The sequence below is a fragment of the Dama dama genome, chromosome 5 (assembly GCF_033118175.1).
Source record: "Dama dama isolate Ldn47 chromosome 5, ASM3311817v1, whole genome shotgun sequence".
Taxonomy (NCBI): domain Eukaryota; kingdom Metazoa; phylum Chordata; class Mammalia; order Artiodactyla; family Cervidae; genus Dama; species Dama dama.
Window position 1 is genome coordinate 122,906,721 of NC_083685.1, and position 16,414 is coordinate 122,923,134.

At 54.8% G+C, this 16,414-nt stretch overlaps 1 protein-coding gene across 1 annotated transcript in view; it reads right to left on the reverse strand.

The window, feature by feature from the left end:
• The window catches only part of PGS1 (phosphatidylglycerophosphate synthase 1), a 36,748-nt gene extending 20,897 nt beyond the window's left edge, over positions 1 to 15,851 (reverse strand). The window contains exons 1-6 of the mRNA XM_061144657.1: positions 15,702 to 15,851; positions 6,571 to 6,760; positions 3,843 to 3,920; positions 2,035 to 2,134; positions 1,060 to 1,249; positions 247 to 425 (exon numbers count right to left, since the gene is read on the reverse strand). Of these exons, the coding sequence (XP_061000640.1) occupies positions 247 to 425; positions 1,060 to 1,249; positions 2,035 to 2,134; positions 3,843 to 3,920; positions 6,571 to 6,760; positions 15,702 to 15,841 (877 nt within the window). The 5' untranslated portion in view covers positions 15,842 to 15,851. The remainder of the gene's footprint in view (positions 1 to 246; positions 426 to 1,059; positions 1,250 to 2,034; positions 2,135 to 3,842; positions 3,921 to 6,570; positions 6,761 to 15,701) is intronic.
• Positions 15,852 to 16,414: the final 563 nt, after the last annotated feature.

A 16,414-nucleotide genomic window follows, 5' to 3' on the forward strand; every position in this document is an offset into this window, starting at 1 on the left:
CTCTAGCGGTGCGCCCTCCTTGTCCTCACGGCCCCCGGCTTAGAGGCTGCAGAGCCCGGGCCCTACACCTTTGCAAGGACGCACTGTCCCCTCTAGAGGCGCGCCCTCCTTGCCCACACCACCCCCGGCTCAGAGGCTGCAGAGCCCGGGCCCTACACCTTTGCAAGGACGCACCGCCCCCTCTAGAGGTGCGCCCTCCTTGCCCACACCGCCCCCGGCTCAGAGGCTGCAGAGCCCGGGCCCTACCTTTATAAGGATGCACCATCCCCTCGACCACCTGCACCGTGTCATCCCCCTGCAGCTGCAGGGACACGTCCCCTACCGCGTCCACCAGCTCCGTGAAGAAGTCGGCGATCTCGGGACAGTCCTGCAAGAACACGTAGCGGTCCTGCCGGTTGGTGAAGTAGGAGTCACTCAGGTTTGCACTACAGGGAGGAAAGCGGCAGGTGAGGACTCAGGCGAGAGGGCGTGACAGCAGGTCCTGGGGAGCCCGTCTCAGGGTTACCAGCAGGAGCAGGGGAGCGCCCAACCCGGGTTAGGACATAGCAGCAGCCAATCCACAAATAGCTAGCGAGCCGGGCCCCCTCACGAGAGGCGGGCCAGAGCGACACCAAGGTTGACACCGTGGAGTGACCGCAAGGCCCACCCCTCACCGAGCTGTCCATCAAGAGGAGACGTGGACATTTACAGAGGCAAGGACCACTCAGGCTCATCTGCAGGGTCCCCCATAGGGCATGGCTTCCCACCCGGCCCTGCCCAAGTTACTCATCCTCAGGTTTCTCCTGTATCAACACAGAGTGAGGAAAAAACCTCGTGGGGTGACAGTGAGAACTAGATAAGACGGCATTCGAAGGGGTCTCACAGGAGCGAGCACGCAGTGAGGCCTCAGGGAACCACGGCCAGCGTGCAGCCGCCCTTCATGGCTTCTGTGGCAGCTGGGGCCCCGGGAAGATGCCGAGAGCCAGGCAACCAAACTGAACATGCGCTGGCAGGGCCTTGGGGGACGGACTCTCCCTCTGCGCTCCGCTGGCTCCTGCCCGGGGGAGGAAACCGACTCACCCGCTGAGGATGACGTTGTTGTCGAAGAGGTACACCTTGATGTGCTGCAGGCCAATGGTCTCATTGAAGCGCTCAGGGATGAGGAGCCGCAGAAGCCCACGCAGGTTAGGCGTGTGGAAAAGCGAGACGCGGACCTGTTCTGGAAACCTCTGCAGGAGCGGGAGCAGCATCGTGCGCGAGTTCTTCCTTCCTGAAGACGTGGACAAGCAGGAGAGAAGGGACGGGAGAGTCGCGCCCGGAGAGCGGGGAGCACCGCCTCCCGAGGGCCTGGGGTCAGGCCGCCAGGGGTGGAGCATTTCCAGCCAGAGGGGCCCCCAGGGCAGCTTCCAACTGGACACCCACCACCTCCAGGGGCACGACGAGCAGTCCGGGTAACAGACATCTGCTCTTCCAGCCACCGGCCCTGCACTCTGGCACTCTGCTCCAGGTGAAGATGGCTCTGTCTACCCTGGCCTCACCCCAGCTCTAAGGGGGAGGCACCCAGGCCGGGCTGGGCTGGTCAGCGGGCTCGGAAGCCCCAACAGAGCCTGATGCAGGCAATGCAGGAGCTTCGGTCTGAACCAGAGGGAAGCAGGTGCTCCTCTGATGGACAAGATGCAGACTCCGGAGCTGCCAGAGGGCACCACAAGGAGCCAGGCAAGTGAAGCCAGCCCAAGGTCCAAGCCCCAATCAAGACCCGCACAAACCAGGTCAGATGTGTGGGAGTCAAAACAAATCTCTTTTCACGTATTTTTTTAAACAAAAGTGTCAATATTTCTAAAGGGAAAAAAAATTCCCTTTTTCTCAAAGTCATTTTCACTTAGACTTTAGGTCACTAAGCCATAAAAGGAATCCTGACAGACAGGCCATCCTGGCCCATCCTAGCCTGACTTCAAATAACCCTGCTCCTGGCTGAGCCTGGAGTGAAGGTTCACTCCTCAAACAACGGCTCTGGACAAGGAAGAACCTGGCGACCAGGCAGCGCGTCAGACCTACCTCTCGAGCCCCTCGTGAAGTCTAAGAGGATGGACACCCTGAGGTCGGAAGGAAACTTCGCCTGGAGTGACTTTTCTAGAGTGCTTTCTAGGCAATCCACCTGCCAAGAAAAGAGCCGCGAGAAGAGAAGGGAAAGCTCTGAAAAAATGGGTATGTGTTAAAGAAATGAACCAACCTGTCAGCTAACACCCCCACAGTCCTCTATGAACACTCGTGCACACACGCTCATGCACACACCATCCACACTTGCCCAGAAGCCAACACTGTGAAACCTCTTCCCGAGGCTGCCGCCCCAGGCATGGTTAATTGGAGGACACAGTGTCTACAGCCCAGGCCAAGTAAGAAGAGCGCTCTGCGGGTCAGGGGCACGGTGCCCAAGGGTGTGAGCCTCGCTGCTCCTGAGAACACTTGCTAAGACACGAGCTCCCACACACGTTACAACAGATCATCCTCACAGGCACACAACAAACAGTGCCCCACACATGGAGAACACTCGGTAAATATTTGCTGAACGAATGAATCCAAGACACAACCTGCCCACTGGCCACTCTCCATGGGCTGGACGTGGTATTCTTCTCCCGGGAGGACAAACAGGCTTCTCAGGCTGCCAGCTAACAGTACGTCCCGAAAGCGGGACGGCCCCTTCCTCAGACAGGAGGGAGGGGACGGGGCTCTCCTGCCCCCCACCCTTCCCCTCGCCCTATAACCACAACCCCGTCCTAGGGGTTTCTGAACGAGGACAAACCAAGAAACAACACTTGCTATGGGCAAGGGGCCCATCTTCTCCCTCAGAGTAGAAAACCACCTGGGAACTCAGACAACACAATGACCTCGTTCACACTCACTTTGGCTCAACCTGCAGACTCTGTGCTGGGCTGGTCCTGCAGGAGCACCCCTGCACAACAGGTGATGCGCGCCCCTTCCCAGCCCTGCCTGTCTCACTGGAGGGGACGAGCGAGGCATGACAGCAAGTCAGGTGGGGACTCGGCACCCACCGCAAACCCTGGCGAAAGCAGGGGCCAGCCCAGCCTGCATGCTGGCTCCTCCATCTAACACAGGCTCAGAAAGCCTCCCTGTGAAGGACCAGATAGTAAATATTTGGAGCTTTGCAGGCCAGATGGTCTCTGTCACAGTTACTCAGTTCTGCCACCACAGCAAGAACACAGACACAGACAAGAGGGATGGAATAGGGAGAGAGGTGGGAGGGGGGATCAGGATGGGGAACACATATAAATCCATGGCTGATTCATGTATGGCAAAACCACTACAATATTGTAAAGTAATTAGCCTCCAACTAATAAAAAATAAATGGGAAAAAAAAACGAGAATGGCGGAGAGCAGTACGCGTGCGAGCTCGGTCGCGTCTGACTCTGCGAGTAAGACTGCCTAGGCTCCAATAAAGCTTTATGTGTGGACACAGAAATTTGAATTTCACATGCTTTTCATGTGGCACAATTACTACTCCTCTTTTGACTTTTTGCCCTACACTGAAAATGTGAAAACCAGCTTTAGCCCACAGGCCACAAACAGGTGGTAGCCAGATCTGGCTTGCAGGTCGCAGTTCTCGGAGCCCCAGCCTGGCAGAGGAACAGGCTGGGGCCCCTGTACAGGCCGAGGAGGACACGGGTCAGTGAGGCCAGAAGGCCCAGGATCACATCTCCCCACAAGCCCAGAATCTGGAGACACAAGAAGAAGAGCTGGCCTGCAACAGAAGCCAAGAGGGTGGCTCTACCCCAACTCCATGGTGCCACACGGCCCAAGGTTTCAGGGTGACCCACTGCTGCCTCTAGGACTCCCCCAAACCTTACCAGCTCCTGTTCCAGAGGACCTATCCCCAGGTAGAGGGATGCCATCACGACCCGCCTCTTGGCTACTTTTATCTGCCCCTGAAAAGAAGAAACAATTTAAAATTCAGTCATTTGTTATGATTTTTTAAAAAGAAACATTTACTTTTATTTATTTGGTTGCACCAGGTCTTCAGCAGTGGCACGTGGGATCTTTTAATTGCTCCATGCAGGATCTAATTCTCTGACCAGAGATCGAACCTGCGCCCCCTGCATAGGGTGTGCGGAGGTCTCAGGACCACCAGGGAAGTCCCTCACAGCCATCATTTTCATATTCAATAAGATATAGTCCTTTGATGCTGGAAGGAAATAACACTCCAAGCTGAACTACCCTGTATCTTCACCAACTAATATTTAAAGCAAGACCCAAATGTGTGTGGTAATCTCACAAATAAGGACCTACAACTCTAATTTAAAATACGCAGCCTGAAAGTAAGGCATGAGCTAGCCATGCTACCAGACACAGCGCAGCCTCGAGAAGGAGGGAGGCCCATGCACATGGCCTGCAGGAAGGCCCACAGTGCACTGCAGAGACAGAAGTACATCACTGAACAGAACACAAAGCGTTCACCTGTCACAACCCCCACGCACACTGTGTGTGTCTGTGTGTGTCTGTGTGTGTGTCCGAGAGGCAGAAGCAGAGGAGGGAGTACGGGTGCAAACTTGCACTCCACCCCCATCTGCACTAAGGTTTTATAACGAGCACGTAACACTTCTGAAATGCAGACAGACAGGTACCTAGCTAGACACACCAACAGAACACACAACATTCAAAGATGACGCTGCAGTTCACACAGCCATATCCTCTCCTGAGACCCGCTCCAGTCACAGGAGGACACCAGACCCCTCTCAGGAGCTGAGCGGCCAGGCCCTAGAGGAGGTCAGAGACAGGAAGAAGGACAAGCTGGTGAGGGCACCCGGAGAGGTAGGACGCACACTCCAGCTTGCTTTCCCACGTGGCCCCCGCGGCCTGCACTGTCAACAGCGGAAGAGGGGTGTCCTGATGAGATAACACACCAGCACAACACTAGGAAAGGCTCATATGCAAGGAACAAACAAAGAACTTCCTATGTTTGCTGTTTCCTTCATCTTGTTATTTACTAGACGGTTGCTTGTGGGGAAAGTGAGTATGAAGACAGGAAAGAGGAAAATAACAAGTAAGGAAAAAGGTGATTTAGTTCGGGCAGCCAAAGACAAAAGACAACGCAACCGTCTGCTGTGACGCTGGGTCCTCTGGTACAAGCTCGGCCTGTAACAAAGGCCTGGACCCAGGCAGGCACCACGCCGCACTCTCCTCTCAGGGAACGTGGGCCACTCTGTCCTGGGAAGAAACACAACTGCTCCGCATGGAATGAGCCAGGGAACCTGCCCACGACTCAGTGCAGGAGGCAGGAAACAGTGGCCTCGGCTTCCTCCTGGCCCGAGCCCTCCCGCCCAGCCGGGACTCGGCAGCCCCACCCACCCCGGGCAGATGAGAGCACGGCCCATCTCCAAGCCAGGAGACCCCCACGGACAGTCTGTTGTTTCCCAGGAGTTGACTGGGACACCGAGACCAGCCTCCTTTGGAAAACCTGGTTCTTCAAGCCAAGCAGAGGACCAAGTAGGAGCAGAGAGTAAACAGTTTCAGCATCAGTTCTACACAAACAAGGATACACAGGAGAGTCGAGCAGAGCCGGGGCGGTGGTGGGGGGGAGTGCGTGCACATGCACGCACACACACCATAATGGAATAGGCTAGGAGGAAATTAAGTGGGGATCTACAAAACAACAGGGCACAGGAGAAAAAATATGCAAGCATTCAAATGAACTCGAGTTTGTTGTGCAGAAAAAGGAAAGTCTACTTGTATCTCCTGTTATCTCCCATCACTCCTCCTAACCGCACCATACCTTAACTCTAACATCATTGTTCATACACTCAGAGTTCACGTGAATAAAAGTTAATGAGCGCTGAATTACTTCATTCCAATTAGCAGCTTAACCACAAACAACTAGATGTGACATGAACACCTGAGTAATGTACTAAAGCCTGAACCCCTTAAATGCAAAGATGAGTGTATCTACCAAGAGACGGAAGGCACAGATTTAGGCAGAATTACCAGAAAGAACCAGAACCCTGAGACCTAAAACCAGACGCCCAGATGTCTCGGTTCTCTGCAAATGCTCTCCACTGAACGAGAGGCTTCCAGCCACTTCCTACGTATCAAATCCCACCCGGCAGATCATTTGGGTCTCCATTTCTTGTCCACCATCGGATGGAGCAACTGGGTTCTGGAGACGCTGCCAGGGACCCCTAGGGGTCTGCCCTGCCCTGACCAGAATGAGGTTCGTTCCCCACGCCCTGGACACGTGCGGCGCGGACAGCCTCAGCGGGAACCTGCCCATGTGGTCCCCAAGCTCTCACTAACCTCCCAGCTAGCCTCCATCGCCAACACGGAACAGAGAGAATCCACCCGTCCACAAGAACCGACACCTGGGACCCACCCCTCACGGCACCCGCACTCTGAGCTGTTCCATCTGAGACCTCCGCCATGCAGGGAGCCTCTGGTCATGGTGTGACTCAGCCAGGTGTGAGCCTGACTCCTGACAGGCAGAGCTGAGCAGCCATCAAAAGCTTCTACGATGGGTGTTTCGGCTCAGGGCTCACCCAACCTCTAACCCCACACTTGAACCCCTCTCCCTTAGACACGACTTACCTTCATGAGCTCAAAAAACTCTGCTGGGGAAGAAAGCACCCTGACGTGAGAGCTGGAGACGCCAAACTCTGGAACCAGGTTTCTGATCCACTGGAAGCGATGCACGCCCTCTGCACACAGGCAGCAGGGAGGCGAGGTGACCGCGGGGACCGCGGGGGACAGCAGAGGAGCCAACAGCAGCCATGGTGACCTGGAAGAGACACACACAGTCCGTCACACGTCTCAAAGACTTCCTCACAAGTCTCTCTCAGCTCCTACAGGCAAATAAGGAAAGAAAAAAAAAATTTTTTTTTTGAGAACTTCAGATCTTCTAGACCACTTTAAGCGAGCCCCAGTCAAACCCTGCAAGAGTTTTTCTTCAACCTCGCCAAGTCAAGCAACTTAAGAGTGCCAATAGATAAACCCCAAACTTTATGCTGATTGCAAACAACTAAAAATTTAGAGCAGCAACAAGTAAACTCAGAAGGCCATCACCTGGTTAATACTCCCAAGAAAAACTCACCTGCAGAAAGCTGCCACAGGCCACCCAGAGCAAGGGCAGGTCTGGTCTCAGTCTGGTGACTACAACCCAGACCCCTGGTTCTCTGATGAGATAAATGGCCTTTTATTCAGGGAAGGAACCAGAAAAAAAAAAATTAAGTTTTCTCTTTAATACTCAGCTTCCCAGGTGGCACTAGTGGTAAAGAACCTGCCTGCCAATGCAGGGAATGTTTAAGAGATGTGGCTTTGATCCCTTGCTCAGAAAGATCCCCTGGAGAAGGAACTGGCAACCCACTCCAGTATTCTTGCCTGGGCAATCCCATGGACTGAGGAGCCTGGCGGGCTACAGTCCAGGGGGTCACAGAGGGTCAGACAGGACTGAGGCGACTGCGCACAGCACACACAAAAAGAAAAGGCGGAAGAGGCTGGGGAGGTGAGCATCGCAAGACGGGCTGGCGGTGACAACAACTGCGCCTTCACCACTGGACCCAGCCTCCTCGGGGGGTCACACCCCATCTCTGGCGGGCTCCCCGCCACTGAAGCCAAGCCCGCAGTGAATGGCCCCCTGTCCTCTGAGCCTCACCCCTGTCCAGCTTCCAGCAAAGAGTAGCAGGAAAATCCTCTTCAGCCTGTGACCTTCACCACGGCCTCATGAGGGACTCTAGGGAGAGGATGCTAAACACCCCGAGGCCTGCAGGGCCACAGATTCCAGGAAGATGATTTCATTCACTCGTCTCCTGATAAGACACTGAATCTTCCCAGGGTTCATGAATGTCCCTCCACACACGCCAGATGGCCGGCAGCTGGGCTTCCCAGAAAGCCCACTGGCGGTCACGGCGACTCACTGCCAAGAAAACTTTAGTCAACGGGTGGAAGGCACCGGCTCTGGACCCTGGGAAGCCAGGGTTTGCCACAGGCCTCCGAGCAGAGGTCCCTTCCCACCACCTCTGAGGAGGTGGGGACCACACTCCCAGCCATCGCTTGCTACATTTCTCCTCTGGCTTCCCCGTAAAGAGCAGCAAATGAAAGGCCTGGACGTGCAAATGAGGGGCTGCAGCCTTGATTTCCCAAAACGGAGGCCGTGCTTCTGCTGCGCTCCAGGCCACCTTCCGGAGGGGGGACGGACAGCCTTTGGTCCAGCGGAAAACCACGAGAACGGGAAGGTACTCAACGTGAAGCCCCAAAGGGGGCCTGAAGGGGCTAACATGTGCTAAGTTGCTTCAGTCGCGTCCGCCTCTGAGACCCTATGGACTGTAGCCCGCCAGACTCCTCTGTCCCTGGGATTCTCCAGCCAAGGATACTGGAGTGGGTTGCCATGCCTTCTTCCAGGGAATCTTCCCCAACCAGGGATCAAACCCAGGTCTCTTATGTCTCCTGCATTGGCATGTGAGTTCTTTACCCTTGGTGCCACCTGGGAAGCCCCAGAAGTCTAATACTCAGTAATTAAATAGTCTGCTTGAGGTGGAAAACCCCTCAGCACCATAAGATCAACTCATCTCCCAGCCTCAGAGCACTTGTATCGCTCAGACCAGATAAAACAGGTCCAGGGCGACACCTGCTCCCCAGGCCATGCAGTCAGTCCCCCAAGCTCTTCAGATGAGCCAACAGACTCAGAGCCACTCCCAAAAAGCAAGATGAGCAAACCCCTCTTTGCCACACAGCAACCCAGGAGAAGGCAAGTGCCAACTTGGGCCTCAATCCAAGTGGTCACGTGAGCACTGATGCTGTATGGGGGAGGCACAGCCGGCCCAGGGCCCCGCCGCCCACAGGCCTGGTGGCCTCACCAGCTTACACACCTGAAATCATCTAAGGACACAAAGGAAACCGCTAAGACTGATTCAGGAAAAGTCAAAATACACAAACGGCGCATGTGCTTCAAGTGATCACACAGGGGAGCTGCTGATGCCTGAGCCGCTGGGGAAGCCTCACAACCACCCTCCCTAGAAAGGGGCTTTGATCGCCTGGTGGGATTCAGACAGGAAGTGCAGCGGGGGGCGGGGGGTTCCCAAGCCAGGAGAGGTGTGTGCGTGGGAAAGAGGCAGGACTGCCAAAACCCACCGGCGCCAGAAAAACCCAGGAGGGGCTCAACAGGCAGTCCAGAGAAGACACACGGTGAGCGCAGGGGGGTTGGCGCCCTGCCACCTGCGAGAGGGGCTCAGCGGACCAGCTCGCCCGGGGCCACCGTGGGCAGGTTTCGGGCCTGCCGGGCAGCTCTCCCGGGAAGCTTCCACCGGGGCTGGGTTCCAAGATCTACTGAGGGCTTTTTTACCTTGTTTCCTGTTTAACCTGTGTACTGACAGGTTTATTTTTGTTAGAGAGGAGAAGGAACTGAAAGCCAGTTAGGTTTCAGGGACTCGTGGTGGAGGAGACCCAACCCTTGAGAGGTAGCTTTACATTCCAAAGAGGAAGGTGCTTGGAAAAGGAGCACAGAGTTTAATAAAAGCCCCACAAGATCAGCACAGGCTGGGGAGAGGGACCACACCCAAGCCCGAGACCCTCAAAATCTAATTGCAGCCCCACCGGGGCAGAAGCAGCCAGCCCTCAGAGCGGGGGAGACTGCGCGGGGGCCCACGTTCTGTGATCATCTCAGCCAGATCCCCATGGGGGTGAGTTCTCGCTTTCCACGAGGGACTCCTGGGAATCTTCTCAGAAAAGGTCTCCCCCTGTGCCAGCCACAGCCCCTGCTGCATGGTAATCCCAGCCTCCAGGGGCTCACCACCAGCACAAGCAACTCCCCCCACCCCAGGCAGCTGTCCCAAGTCAAAACCCTAACCCCTGAGAGACGAGAGGCGGCAGGGAGCTGTGGTTACTCTACAAAGAAAGCAGAGCTGTCACACTCCCCATTTAGAGAACTAGACCTTCACACACACAATTTCCACATCAAGCCCTGCGCTCCCCTGAATCATCTTTCTAGATACCATCGAGCCCCCATTTCCAGTTACAGGGAGGAGGAAGTGGCAGGGCTAGGGGAGCCAGATAAGGCCCTGCCTCCCTCTCCCACCCTGACTCCAGGCTGCAGGGGGGTTAGAGGACAGGGCTCGGGCCAGAGCAAGGGCGCGCCCTGGAACTCAAACTCAGGCAAGCTTAACGGCTTCGCTACAGCCCTCAGCTGCAAACTATGCGAAACAATCCTCAGCTCACAATTCTGAAGGAGGGATGGAGAGCAGCCTCTCCACAGGCAGCTCCGGCCCCACCCACACGACACCTGGCCCAGGGAGAGGGCCAGCCTCGTGACGGAGGACTTCCTGTGCAATCTGCAGACGCGTTCCCTGAGCTGGGGAGTGCGCTGGGCCTAAGCTGAGGACCCTGACCTGGGGCCACTCCCTCCACCCGGAGAGGGGCCTCGGGGCATGGGGTGAGAGGATGGGGGGGCGACTAGGCAGGCACAGTGAGTATGAGGCGGGGCAGCGGGGAAGAGAGGGAGGCTTCTTCCCAGCCTCTCCAAGAGGAATCCACACCTGGCCCGCCGTGGCCAAGAACCGTGTGCCGTGACGCTCGTGTCCACAGACGGGCCCGCCATTAGAGCAAGGGCGGCAGAACCCTGCCCAGCCGTCCTACACAGGAGACTCATGAGAGGTACCGGACGGCAGTAGGACCGGGGCTCAGAGGAGCCAGCAGAGCTGAGAGAGAGGGGGCAGAAGAGCTACAGAGATGCCATCAACACCCCTTTGTGCAAAGGAAGCCCAGGGAAACGGGAGAAAGCATTTCTCCTGTGTGGGAGGACCGGAGTTCTCCATTCCACCAAACATTCTGAAATTCCACATGCCCCGGGGGGGAGAATCGCCACACAGGCTGCCTTCCCCCTGCGCCGGGATACAAGACAGTGCGCCTGGAGGTCCGACCGAGCCCTCCCGGGGGCAGCAGCGGTGCCAAGGAAAGCTGACATCCAAGAATCCCGCCTGGGTCTGCAGTTCACCTCCGCCAGGCTGCCCGCGGCTCTCACGGCCTCAGAGGACACAGGGGCTCCCGGGGGGGGGGGGGGGGGGGTGCAGAACAGTGCCACCCGCTACCTGTGGACTCGAGGAAGCAGGCCAGCCTCCTAGGGTCTCTGCAAAACAGGGACTGTGGGGCTCTGAAGGAAAAAAAGGGGGCTACCAGAGGACTGTCTCCTACACCAACCATAATTCCACCACGGGCAGCAGAGGAGCTCTGTCCCCCGTACCACGCAAGGGCATTACCTAAGTGTCCCGCACTCAGGGTCGCGGTCTGAATGTCCACAAACTCTCCGGGAACTGTACAAGAAGATTCGTGGTACACATGCTGTGGCTTGGGTCCCACCCAAATCGGGATGAAACGACAAGAAAAAGAAAGAAGCTTTTAAAAGAAACAGAACTCTGGATTGCCATTATTTTCAGAAACTGCTTTTTAAGAAACCCCCACCCCACCCCCGTCACACACACTTAAACGTAAAGAGGTGAAGTGATGAGAAAAGAGCAACAGTCATAACACTTCCTGAGAAAGGCTCGAGAAACTACACGAGAAACTACACGAAGGGACCAGACTTCCTGCAGCCCGGGCAGCAGGCAGCCCTTCCTGACTAACGCAAGCCCTAACCCCAAGTAAGGGAAATGAGTGTGAATTCCCGTAGGTCACTTCAGAAGACCAACAGCCACTGCACTCCTACAAGAAGTGCGGCACCGGGCCGGAGCTGCCAGCATGAGGTTACACCCGGCCCCGGCGACCCTCTTCTTGGCTTTTCAGAACTCGATTACATCGAGGGGCCAGAGACCTACTGCAGACTTCTGACCCTGACGCTCCTCAGGAGCCACGGCTCCCAGCAGCCTCTGCCGAGAACCACTCACACGTGCTACTAATCCAGCCTGACTTCCCTCAAGCGGCTTGACTTCCCGGCAGCTTTGAAAACAACTCGTTTACATTACTCAGATCACTTGTTTACCACGGGATTATCTATCAGAACGCTTTAATCCCGGGCTAGTTTCTATCCATCCTCAAGTACACAGCTGGCTGACCAGCCTAATTCATCACCAGCAGCAATGTGCTCAGAGGGTACTCAGGTTAATAGGACCTTAATTAAAGCTACCATTTAAAGGTCAGTCGGCTGCAAATCTTAATTTAGTTCACTACAAGATCTAATTTGAATTATTTGGGGAAATCATGCTTCCATGCTAAATGCCCTCCCCCACCTCCCCACCCATTCTATTGCTATAATAAATAACCAACAGATGGCTGTACTGAACTCTAATGAGTAAGGGGGAACTGGGAAAATTCAGAGAAAAAGTAATTTCTGGAAATCTGGTGGTCCCTCAGAGTGTAAACCACTAAGAAGTTGAACAAGAGTAGGTTGAGCTGGCATTACAAGGTAAAAAAAAAAAAAAGGCAATAAAAAGAACAGTTTGCTGGTGACACTCCCCTCTGACAACTCAGGAAAGTCAGGACACCCCACCCCCACAACACCTCCACTGCCCCCCACACATGCAGGCATACAGACACCTAGAAGAAAGAAAACAGACCTTGGGTTTCAAAAATAAAGACTTTTCTGCACATAGCTCAAACTGAAAATAGCTTTTAAAAAAGAAAAAGGAGACCACAGAGAAAATATCTCCTTGTACGGCAGGCAAGCTCAATTAGGAGCTAAGGCCCTCCTGACACAGCTCCCACCAGGTCTCATCTGTTCCAAATATCGAGCCGGTTCTGACTAGTCCGAGGACGCCAAGAAACTTCCCAAAGTCTGTCTCCCGGGGCAACGGACCTGCCAGTCACCTGAACAGGGAGTGCCTCCGCTTGGACCCACCTTGGATGCTAACTGACATGCCCTGAACTCACCCTGTCAGCATCCCCCCCGACCTGGCCCTCTTTCCCACTCCCCGGTTCGGTGAAGTGTGCCACCGCTCCTGTGGCTGCCCCAGCCAGAAACATGACCTACCTCCTCAGCAACCCTCCCCACGCAACCCGCACCACGGCTGACTCCAATCCAACCCCCTCACCTCTCCCCGCAAGCAAGCCCCACCCCCTCGGGCTGAGACGAGTTAGCCAGAGAAACTGCACGGGGTCTCTCAGAGCCAGCGTCCCCAGGGCTTGGCCCAGCTCCCCTCTCTCCCTCCCAACCCTCCTCCGTACCCAGCTGGCTCCTGAAAACAGTCTGAAGACCTGTGGGACCTCAGCGCTGCCTTCCACTGCTATCCCCATCGACCTAGGAGCACATCACTCACTATCCTCCTGTGAACACTGGCTCCCCACTTGCCCATCCAGCCCACTACGACACGCCTCAAAGACACAGCTCCAAGACCACCACCACCCGGAAGCCTCTGTGACTTCCAAGTATGCTGCAGTGCTGCCGTGACCTTCCCTACCTTCCTTTACTATTATTATTGTCTGTTTATGGGTCTGAGCACCATGAAGGTGGCACTCTGTATTTCTGTTTCCTTGGGGCCTAACACAGGCACAGCAGTGCCCTACACATGCAGGGTGAGTGAGTGAATCCAGCTGTCCATGATGAGTCAGATGACCGCTCAAGAGAAAAACAACAGTATTTCCAGATCACTAATTAGAAGTAATTTTAAGTAGTGTTCTCTGTCACTATGGCTGTCTCTTTAAAAGGAAACAACTGCAGTAAAGAACTGTTCCCTCTCACCACTCCCCTTGCTAGCCACAAGGAATCACCAGGCACTCCAACAGTTGAGTCAGACTGGCAAGCTAAAATCTAAAATAATGTTAAGTTCATGACTACACAGAATTATTATCAATGAATCAATGATCAGAGTTACAAGAAACCACATCATTCGGGGAATGAGGAATTGGGAGGTGTAACTGAACAATGGAGAAGAAATGAAAGTCAGCAGCCACTAGAGGTGAGCGGCCATAGAGACATGAGTAACCCCAAACACCCAAGCCACAGAGAAGCAGAAAAAAATCTGCAAATCAAGTAAGACAAAGAAAGGGTCAGAAATCCACAGTATTGTACTAATACCGCTCAAGGTATGTATCCTCCACCCTAGCACGGGCATCAGAAGACAAAAATTCAGGGCAATTGTGTTTCTGTGATTTCACTGGGTTCCTGGTTTAATTGCCGACCCACAGAAACAACTCTCAACTTAATCAATAAGAAATATGTAGCCATAACACCTGCATCCACTGATGCTATTTACAAAAGACCTTAAGAAGTCAATTTAGACTATTGCCACTGTTACACTGCCCCCTTCTCTCTCTCTCTCTCTCTCTCTCACACACACACACACAAAACCCCCTTCTCGCTCTCTCTCTCTCTCTCTCTCTCACACACACACACACACACACACACACACACACACACACACAAAACCACTCAAGAGAAATGTCTATCTTGGAAGAATTTGTGGCTATTGCCTCAACATCTTTTAGTAATCAATTCCAATGTTAAACAATGATTAATCATGAAGTGTTTTCTTGTACGGTTTAAATATATACAGGGAAATGACAAAATGGCCTAAACATCTTGTCCTTCAGAGCCTTTTTTCAAACTTTAAACCAAATTTCTTAGTGGGTTGAGGTCAGGACATAGAAGTCATTTGACTTGACTATCCACTGGTGTGAACAGGTCTTTGTTAAGTACCAATTACAGAAAAGGGAGGCCACCTTTTCTATACACCACTCCCACTAGGTTCACTGATGTGAAATTTAAAGCTATTCTGATCAGTAAGCTTCCAAGAGTTCCAACCTGCGCTGATTCTATCACAAAAACTTCCCCTAAATCAAACTTTAATTTCTTGCTGAAAATCTTCCAATATCACCCAATATGAAACAAGTTCCTTTCCATACCTAGAATCAGCACTGGACTGGACCACAGATCTACCAAATGCCAGAAGGTCAAATTTCACCCAAGTAGCAGATAAAAATCTAAGATAGGCGTCAACTCTAGGAAAGGATGCAGTTCTACGTTTGTTTGTTTGTTTTCTTAAAAAATAAGTGTAAAGCTCGAGTCTCTTAAAAAAAAAAAAAAACTGCACAGATTCTTTTTTTTTTTTTTTTTTTTAATATTAGCAACAGCAGCAGGCCTCTTAGGTCAACATGTTCTTGGTAAATGTTTACTTTGAAAAATCACTGCCTGGGAGAATTGCTTCAAAGCCTCCTTCACCACTTTCATAAGTCACTTCAGTACTTTTCCAGAACACAGGCCCTTTGCAAAGTGTAAAAAGGGTTTCGAGTGGTTCCTCTTCCCTTGCCGGAGTGTTCCTGACTCAGGATTGCTTCACAGCCCTCTGGCAGGATATGAGAAACGCTGCGTGCACAGAATCCCAGCAGGGCTGATTCACTCCCGCCAAGTCACCCCCGCAGCTAGGATTACTTAAGGAAAAGACCCCTCCGGACCCAAGCAGTGTCTCTCGCGAACACTCTCCAACACTCACACCCTGGGGCCCAAAGAAAAGCACGAACTCAGCACCCCACCCCACCCCACCCCCGGCCCAGAGTGCACACACAGGAGCCCCTTGGCTCCGGGGTACGCGGACCGGGGTCGGGCTCGCCCATCGCAGCCCCGGGCAGGCCCAGCCGACCTCGCTCGCGGGGCCCCCGTTTCCCGGGAAGGCTGGCGGCAAAGTGGGGCCGGGCGGGCCCGCGCGGGGGACACGGAGGTCTCGCCACCACGCCAGGGGGGCTTGGGGTCCAGGTCGTGGGGGGGGGGAGCGGGCGCGCCTGCAGCCCCGCTGCCCTCTCACCTCCTGCGCCGGCGGTCCGGGTTCCTGCCGAGGCGGTCGGACAGGCGCCCCAGGAGCGCAGCCAGCCCGGGGCGGCCAGGCAGAAGGCCCAGCAGCCGCCTCCAGAACACCGGCCCTGCCGCCGCCGCCGCCGCCGCCATGGAGACTCGCCGCTTCCGCTTCCGCTTCCGGCGCGCGAGAACTTTATTGACACCCGCCCGCGCGGACAGCGGCCGCGCGCGCGAGCCGGGAGCGCCGGCGGCCCCGCCCCTCGGCTTCGGTTTCCTGCCAGGTGGGCACAGGTGTGCTGCGAGCTGGAGCCAGGCCGTGGGAGAGCAGAGGGCGGGCCTCAGCATCCCCTGACTCGGTCTCGATACCGGACAGGGGGTGGAGAGAGTGGGGGGAGGGGGGTGGGCGGGCATGACCTGTCCAGGTCCCGTAACCGAGTTCAGGCTGGACTTGAGAGGCCGAGCCCCGCCTCCAAGTGTTGGGTAAGACGTCCAGAAGGTCCTTACCTGTTGGTAAGGACCTGTTGACTTACCCCAGCGCACTGAGAACGGAAAAATCCACACCAGACCCAGGCAGGACGATGTTTCACCTGGTCAGCTCCAGGCCTTTAGCTCGAGGACAGAGAGCGGCTCACCCAGTCTAGGTGCAGTGAAGACACCTCTATGAGCCCAAATGCATACACATGGTTATAACCTCCCTCTGGGAACTAGGGCCCCATGGCCAAA